Below are 9,537 nucleotides of genomic sequence, written 5' to 3'. Positions count from 1 at the left end.
ATGGGTAAGGTATAATGTACTGTGTGCAAAGTTCATATACTGTAGCATTCCAATGCAATGAAACACCAAACACCTCTTATTTTTTTCAAAAAATTACTTTTTGAAAAAACCACCACGTGGTGCAGTGAATGCTTAATCTGGCATGCCTAACATAATTTACAGTAAATATTACTTGAACAGTAAAAATTAAATGTGTATTAACCCATTTGTGCTTTCCAAAGCTAGTCATACTGTACAATAACACTCCATAATTCATTTGTTTTTTTTATGTTACAGTATACAGAATTATTAGTAGATGTATTTAAATAGTAATAAGTAAATAATTTTATTTTAGGTTTTGATTTTAAAATATATTATATATATTGTCTTTTAAAACATTTGTATTTAACAGCAAATATGTTAAAAAAGATGTCAGTAGTTCTAAATGACTCTAAGAATGTCTTGTGGCCACTTACTGTAAACTCATCAGTATTAGGCATTGGTGAATCAGTGGAAGAATTCTTGCCTGTCATGCAAAATGTCTGGGTTCAAATCCAGGCCAGTTCCAGTCCCATGGGTTTGTCCCATAATAACATTTAATTTATATACTATGTTAACATTTTTATAGATCACAGTAAGTTAAATATTAAATTAATATTAACAATAAAAGTAGGGCTGTTACACAAAGCAAGATTACTCAGACAGATATAAAAAATAGTTTACTGTTATATACCATTGAGAGTGCAACATTTTTTCATAATTATCAACATTAAAATAATCTATATTTGTTTTAATACTAATTTAAGGAAAAAGTAATTTTATTTTAGATTTCCATTATAAAATTATTTGCACATACTGTGCTGTTACAGTATGTATAGTACAGTATATTTATATACTAATCACACTGCACTTGATTGCTACACAGTATGATATAATGCACAGTACTGTTCGGTCCAAAGACATAACACTTCATTCTTTTCCTGACATTTATTTAATTATTTCATTTATTTCATTTCATTAATGACAGTTCTTTGGAACACTGTCTCTTCGCTGGAGCTGTGATCCAATAATAATGTTGTTAAAACAGCCAGAGTGTGCTGAATGTCTTAAAGATGGAACAGGAGGCTTATCCATGTAGATAGAAAGATTGTTCAGGACTGCCACAGCGACGGTGCTGATTCTTACTGGACTGGTACACAGCCAAAATGAAAACAAAAAGCTGTTTTAAAATTCTGAAGGCTCATAAGGTCAGAAGATCAATGATAAACTGAAATCACTTGAAAATCTGTATTTTATAAGAAGTATTTTATATACAAATATATTTTTTTACTTGTAGATTAAATCCTCTCCCTTTTACCAGCACCTTATATTAAAACTATTGCTGTTTAAAAATAAAATTTCTGATGCTATTGGAAATTATCTGGTACTTTTTGTAAGGATTTACTGTAAGAATATGCAGTACATTCCTTTGTCAGTCAAGAATATGATTGCACCGATAAGAAAATATACTGCACTTATTCCACACCTCTCATGTCTCTTCACAGTGCCAGACTATATATATATATTATGAACTTTTCAATTTTAAATTGAAATTCAATAAATCACCCGCTGTGCAATTATTATTAAAAAATGATGTAATTTAAGAAAAAATAGCAAATACTACAAACATTAAAAAGCCTAATTTTTCAGAAATGTAATTTGTTACACATTAGAGTGAAACTATTGCTATGGTTATGATTTCTATTCAGAATAATTATTCCTGTGTCCTAATTATGATAAGAAAAGTGGTATTTTTTCAAATTATTATTATTAATTAAAATTATGAATTATTTTTTAATTATGAAAATATTATAAACATAGTGGCCTTAATAATTTTGTATTTTAAAAGTAAATTAACATAAAAGACCAGATTAAAACAAAACATTTGAGTAGTCATTTTAATGTATTTGTTGTGTTCTATAAACTGCCTTCCTTTAAGGTGAGCTAGTACCCAGGAGATGTACACACTTCCAGGAAGTTGCCCTGTGGTTTTTATGGGAATTAGAGTTCCTAAACTAAAGAGGCATCAGTGACTATTGTGAATGTGTATTGAAAATGGAGGGTGTAAATTAAAGCTTACTTCCAGTTTCCCTCCCCCGTACAGTGAGGAAAAAAGTGCATCACCAAGGCATGAAACACTCCCTTCAGTGCTACATCAGTAAAATTAAACTGAAATATCTGTAGGTGCTACACAAGTGCAACTGTGTTGTTCTCACGTATTTTTAACCACTATTTCTAACAAGTTTGTTTAAGCAAAATTATTATAAAATCCATAATTATGTGAACTCCCAAGAAAAATGGTCCTGGTTTTGTGTAAAAACTAAAATGTCTTAAACATTAAAATTATTTTTAAAGTTTTCTATTTAAAAATATACATAGTGAACATAAAATTTGTATTGAAAACTAAATGCTGTATATATGTAAAAAACTCTGTTTAAGGGCATCTTTAAACTTCCTTTCTCTTTCTGAGCCTGCAGGTGATTGTTGGTCTGGAGTTGTATTCAATTTATTGCCTTATTATTAACATATATGACACACTGTGATATATAAAATTAACAGAAATGTGAATATATATTATTTTATTATTAGAGGAAGTTTTTATTATGAGACAATTTGTTAAAAAGATAACTTGGTTATCTTTGGTAACAAACTTGGTTTTTGATTGTGATAGTGGGATAGTGCAGATTTATACCACTGAGCTATCACTCTAATTCACATTTCATTTTCCATTACAACAAATGTAGTTAAAGGAGCATTTCATCACTTTTCTAAATATAACCACAAGTTACAGAGTGAAAGATATTGATATAGGAAATGTTACAATACTTTTGTGTACCTTTATTTGTTGCTACCACTACCTCCTATACAGTATCTGTATTTTATTTTTCAATATTTACGATTAATAAAATAATATCATTAATGACATTCAGAGACATTATTATACTTTGATTTATTTTTATCTACTAAAATTCCCTTTAGTTATATGATTCTTTATTAATTTTCCATTAAGTGTATGTAAAAAAGTATGTTTTGAACAATAGCAATGACAGCAAGAATTCATAGAAAAGGTGAAAACCTTATAGCATTTTTTAAAAGTATATAGACCTCATATAGTTAGAATAAGCACATCAAAACATTTTCATAATAACTATAGTAAGTGACTGAGTTAAAGATTTTGGTGTAGAAAATGTTCATGAAGAAGGTGGAATATTGATGTGTACTTTATTTTTCTGTTCTTAACTATCACTACCAGCTTTATTACATTCATAATTTAATGTAGTTTATAATGTCCAGAGATTTTATACTTCTGTTAGTTTTATTTTCAGCTACCAAGATTTCCCTTTAGGTACATAATTCCATTTTAATGTTCTATATTAAGTTGATTTTAAAAAGTACAGTAAGGAAACAGATTAAATTAAGCAATAATTTCACTAACATCTAACGCATAACAAGTGCAACCTATTGATCGTCTTTGGCCAGTAAACCACACAGTCTAAGTACACCGCACTGTGCTGCAGAGCCTGTAAGTGTTCTGAGTGGCTGCCTCTGTATGCCATTGCACTACCAAAAAAGTAAATAGGGCTTAGTCATTAGTTAATGGCAAGGAAGGGAAATTTAATTTTCTAATAATGAACTGTACAATCCTATATACATTAATTCCAGCCACTGTCCAATGAGGGTGAGGGACATCATACTGCCCCTTCCCATGGGTTTGCTGTTAGCAATGCTACACATCAAAGGGATGTTTAGAGGGAAGAAGTACCTCACATAACAGGATGTGAAGGTCAATGATTTATGTGACTAATCTAGTAAACTCTTATCTATACATTTTCTTCTTAATAAATTAGGTACTCATATATGTTTATCCTCTTTTTTATTTCAGAACCTGGATTCAGCTCCACAAAAACATATGTGTACAATTATGAAGGCAGTCTCATGATAGGTCATCAAGAAAAAAACCTGTATGAATCTGGATTGAAAATCTCCAGCTCTGTTGAAATCAGCGGAGTGTCACAGCAAACATTTCTCCTAAAGGTATAAATTAATCAGAGGGTTTTGCAGACCCTGATTATCATCAATTCTGAACCACAGTGCCTCATTAGCAGTTAGGAACTACATAATTAACGTAGGAACAAGTAGCCATTAATTCCACGCAACTTGGAATTAAAAAGTAATTCCACTAATTCCACAGTTTCTACTAAAAAGTGGAAATAACAAAAGAAAAACTGTACATTTTTCCTTTGCACCTCATACACTGAAAAATCTCCCCCACTCAACCTTTTAACTTTAACTTAGATAAGTCTTGGACTGTTAGTAATCAGTTTACAGGCCTAGCCTTTTAAGCTGAAATTGCTAAACTTGTATTTTCATCCCCTTTCATAGAATATAGAAAAGCCATTTTAGGGGATCAGAATAAATTATTGGGACATTTTTCAAAATAGCATACTTATAGCATGGGGTGGTACTGTACTTCTCCTACACAATTTGTATGACAGGTGTTACTACATACATGCACAATTAATACTATAATAACACCCCAAAACAATGATAAAATATGAATTTTCTTAAAAGTGTATTCATTACTGTAGTTGTAGAATATAATACTTAGTAATTAAACATGCTAGTCCATATTTAAGTTCCTTTATTTTTCAAATTTTGGTTTAAAATTATATTACATTTAAGTCATTTTAAATCCAGTATGTCATGCCTGCAATTCCACTGGTGTTTGCGATCGTAATACCTCCATCTCCAAGCACCCACCCACTCAGCCTGTTAATCCATCAGTTACCACAGTAACAAGATCGGAAGGGAGATAAATACCACTGAAACATAATAATTATTTATTTACTTTGTCCACCAGTGAATATTTTAGCCTCATGAAGATGGTACTCCTTCCTCTGCCATAGAGTTCCACTTTAGTCTTCGCATGTGGTACAGTCTCTCCTAGTTTGTTACTCCCTGAGTTTTGACTTCTTGCTTCATTCTTTAAATCTTAATTCACAGATAGTCACTTAGTTGCCAATTGCTTCTCTCTGTTAGACCCTGTTTGCTTGACTACTTTGAACTGTCTTGTCATGTTCTGAACCTAGCTTGCTACTCAGACAACTCTTGGAATTTCGTTGTGTTTTGTTCTCATGTACTTCACCAGCTCTACCCATGCCTGTTTACTTTTCTCCCAGACTATGTTTATGTTCCAGTTTGTCTTCTTGCCAACTGTTTGATTCAGCCCCTTGACTCTAGGCTGTTGCTTCTCTATTGGTGAATACAATAGCATTAGATGCTTTTAAAGATTTGTCTTGGTAAACTATTAAAATTTTAAATACATGAATAAATGCAATATTTGATTTTTTTTTGTCATCATGTAATGCCTTTTTAGTAACTGTCACTAGGGGGATATTTTTACATTTATAGATTTGTTTAAATCTTAACATTGATTGAATGGACAACATTTTGTCCATTTGCAATCTCTTACTGACACAAACTTCAGTAGATGCCAGAGGTCTTTTGATGTAATTCTGAGGGGATTGAGTAAATATCCTGAATGGTGGGTCACATCCCTGTGACATTACAGCAAAAGGAATATTATATCCACTTATTTTATCATAGTAGTCAGTATCTTTAGCATATCAGCTGATGAATCCCCTACCACACAATGTCACCATACTGGGGAATTATTACTTTTTCATATGGCCCAGCAGGAAGAATACTTAACGACACCACTTGCATGCTGGTTTTATCTTAAGGGTTTCCAAGTTAAAGGTATAGATACTGTCCTACACAGTGCTGACCAGGTCCTGCCCTGTCTAACTCCTGAGATCTCAAAATAAGTTATGAGGTGATTATGGTGCTGCTTACAACAACATTTTGTGGTCATAAATAATATTAACACATTGATTCAGATATATTTTAATCTTCAATCATTTATTTCAAGATTAATTAATTTCTCCAAGGTTATCAACCCACTGATTGAAGAGTTCCATGGTATCCCAGAAAAAGACAGATTAACATCATCACCAAAGCTGACGCAGAGAATAGCAGCACAGCTTAAACAGCCTATCAAGTTTGAGTACATTAAGGGCCGTATTGGGACCATATATGCACCAGACGAAGTCTCTAATACTGTTCTCAACATCCTGAAAGGTATTTTGAATTTTCTACAAATGACAATCAAGAACACGAAAAATGTTTACAATCTTCAAGAGGTGAGTATTATTCCTACTTATTTTTTTTTCAAAACTGAAAAGTGTATTTGGCTTTAGCAAAGACTACAGAACTAACAGCAAGGAATAAACATGACAGATTTATCATTAATACAAATAGCTTTATATCTTGATGCCAGAAAACCTACTTTCCCTAAGTTATTAAACAAAATACAATATGTAAACAAACTGTGCCACAGACAAAAGGGAAAAATAGCAGGTTTTATAATCTGTGATCAGGAGGGTATTAAAATTACTGTAGCTGGGTTAGTAATTATTTTTACACTCATTTTACATTTAAGATTTTCAGTTACAAACTCTACCCTGACGCATTGATGAATAACCACATCAACATGTTATTTTACATTGGAAGTACAATTTGCGCCTTGGATTCCAAATCATAAATATCCAACCATCTTTTTTCTAACTGCTTCTTTGGATACAGGGTTGCAGGGGACCTGAAACCTATCCTGGCAAGAAACATGTGGAAGGCAGGATACACCCTGGACCAGTCCATCACAGAGCACACCCAGACACAAACACACACTCACACCAAGGCCAGTTTTCCCAGAAGCCAATTAACCTACCAGTACAGTATGTCTTTTGGACCAGAGCACCCAGAGTAAACAAATGCAAACACAGGAGGAACATACAAACACCATTCAGATATCACCCCAGGCCCCAACACTGTAAGGCAGCAATGTTAACCACCATGTCAATGCACCACCCAAGTCACAAATATCTAAATGAATATTGTCATTTATTTTAGCCTGGCATTCATGGCATCTGCTACACCAGCTATGTTCTTGAGGAAGACAAAAAGGCCAGTGAGATCTATGTTACTCGCTCTATAGACCTGCAAAATTGCCAGGAAAAGGCAATGAAAATTTTTGGCATGGCTTATGCACCAGCATGTGAGAACTGCAAAAAGGTAGGTTTAAATTTGAATTTGTTGTAAATATTAAAAGGATGTACTCTATAATCTTTAAAGAAGATTAATTCTGTTCTGCGTAACAAATTATAATTAATTTCTTTCATATTGTTAAAGCTATTGGTGGCTATGGAAGTGTCTCTAAGATGCTGGAGGTCCAGAATCAGTGATCAATTGTAAAGTTTACCTTGGTTTACCTTAGATAATTAAGTTCAGGATAAATTATTTTGTCTATCAACAGTCCAGGAAGACAGTATATAACTTTATATATATATATAACAGTATATAACAAACAGGCAGGTACAGGAGTGGACAAAAGGGGTGGAAAGGAAGATATTGAAGATGAGAGCTCTTTGTTCCAGATCCCCTGGAAAGACTAGACTTGAGCTAAGTATCTGAACCATATTAAGAGAGCTAGCAAGTCTGTGGTTTCTAGTGTAATCTGATTTCCTGGCTAAAGAATCCATCATGAAAGAAACTATCCTTGTTAGTGGGTGCATTTTTATAATAGGGTGATAGGTTCCCATTCATTTGGTGGGTTGTATTCTGGTTAGTTTAGAAAGCAGCTTATCTCTTATTTTTTGCCTTTGTAGGCAATATATAGCTTGAATACAAGGCAACAGTCTGTGGTTTTTCTGCGTGGTTAGGACGTTAGGCCTCTGGGGTGCCTTATTTGTAAAATTGTACATGGTGTGATTTGTGTGTTGTGTGTTTATGTTGTGTGTACTGTCATTATTAATAAATATTTATTAAACTAACTGTGCCTAAATTATTCATAATTTTCACCAATGCTCCGTCAGAGAAAAAATAATTAATGTGCGTCTAACTATACCAGCCTCTTGAGTATATTCTTGGAAAAATAATTTACAATTTGGGGTTATGATTATGTATTTTACTTGATTCATCTGCTCGGTCAGTTCTTAATATTCACCACTTTCGTCACCTCCTATTAATTAATTATATCCATATCCAGTTAATTGGTTCATATGTGGAATACTGTATATGAAATGTAATTTTAAATACCTTTACTTAATTTTCAGAACTTCCAAATTACTTCATATGTTTTAATAATTTCCAAACACAATTCTGGAGGGCATATTTAAACAATTTAGGATGCGAGCATACACCTGTCAGTTTGGTGGTCGCTGTTAGTTACTCTTCCTAAAAGGAACAAATCGCATCATAGAATGTGACTTTGATCTGAAGATCCATTATAAAAAGATTATTATTAATTTTAAAAATGTATTATTAATGGATTATTGAATATCCATTAGAGAAAGAAAAAAACATATTTAAAACCAATCGTATTATTTCGATACAGTATATTGATATTCTGTTGTTGTTACTCATAAGATCATTTCCTTTGACGGGGGTCTCCAATCCTAGTCCTGGAGAGCCAGTTGGTCAGGTGATTTATGACAGCAGGTCATTCCCCAAAGCATCTGGGGAATGTGGTTAAGAGAAAAATTAATTGGATTATCAATTAATTGTTTGTGGCTTTGTTTTGATTGATTAATTCATTTTGAGCATTCATTACTGAACAGGGTACAGTTGTGTGACTTGTTGTGTGATTTTTGGATAAACATTAAATCACTTATTAGATTTGATTATGATGAAATTATTTACACTTTTGAACATCAAACTTGGAAAATCAAGAAAAAAAACTGAAAAGATAAGTTCCACTTATCAAAAGAACAACAACTTCATGGCTTCGATAGGTTGAAGGATGAAGTACAGCATGTTGCCTCAGGTGAACTCACCTGTTCATGGACTACTAAAATACCAAGAAAAAGATTGTGAAGACCCTGGCGTATGAAGATAATCTGATCAAACATATACCAGTGTAATATATACTGTTACGATCCCTGCCTCTCGGCAATGAAAGAGGCAGGAGAAGGCATAGCCTTAGTTCATCAGTCCACCTATCACTGTACGTTTTCACCACCACACCTCCGTCTCATCTGGTATTTAAGCATTAGTCTTTCCCTACCTCCTCGCTCAGTATTGGTTTCCCTTTCGAGCTACTTAGTTGCGCTGCGCCTTCTACCTCCTCGTACTGTTCTGGTTCTGACTTTGGTTTTTCCCCTTTTACTTCATCTTTTGGATTACAGCTCGGCTTCGGTTGCTTACTCCTAGTTTGGTTCTCTGGCTTCCCCTGGACTCTCGGCTCTCTCCTTCATCTACGGTTTTGGATTACGGTCTGGCTTTGGCTACTCTCTCCCTGTTTGGATCTCTGGCTTCCCCTGGACTCTTGGCTCTCTCCTTCGGCTACGGTATTTGGATCACGACTCGTCTCTGTCGGCTCCCGCAAGTGGGTTCACTACTTGGTTTCGGTTTCACTGGCCGAATCCGTAACAGAATACTGAGCCATTTAACATGAACCCAGCG

At 33.6% G+C, this 9,537-nt stretch overlaps 1 protein-coding gene across 1 annotated transcript in view; it reads left to right on the top strand.

Annotated features, from left to right (window-relative positions):
• The window catches only part of LOC102690748 (vitellogenin-like), a 44,728-nt gene continuing 35,191 nt past the window's right edge, over positions 1-9,537 (top strand). The window contains exons 1-4 of the mRNA XM_069194523.1: positions 1-4; positions 3,902-4,053; positions 5,970-6,221; positions 6,988-7,153. Coding sequence (XP_069050624.1) covers positions 1-4; positions 3,902-4,053; positions 5,970-6,221; positions 6,988-7,153 — 574 coding nt within the window. The remainder of the gene's footprint in view (positions 5-3,901; positions 4,054-5,969; positions 6,222-6,987; positions 7,154-9,537) is intronic.

Source organism: Lepisosteus oculatus, chromosome 9, assembly GCF_040954835.1.
Source record: "Lepisosteus oculatus isolate fLepOcu1 chromosome 9, fLepOcu1.hap2, whole genome shotgun sequence".
Lineage (NCBI taxonomy): Eukaryota > Metazoa > Chordata > Actinopteri > Semionotiformes > Lepisosteidae > Lepisosteus > Lepisosteus oculatus.
Note: the sequence above shows the minus strand (reverse complement) of the source record. Positions and strands in the feature narration are given on the sequence as shown.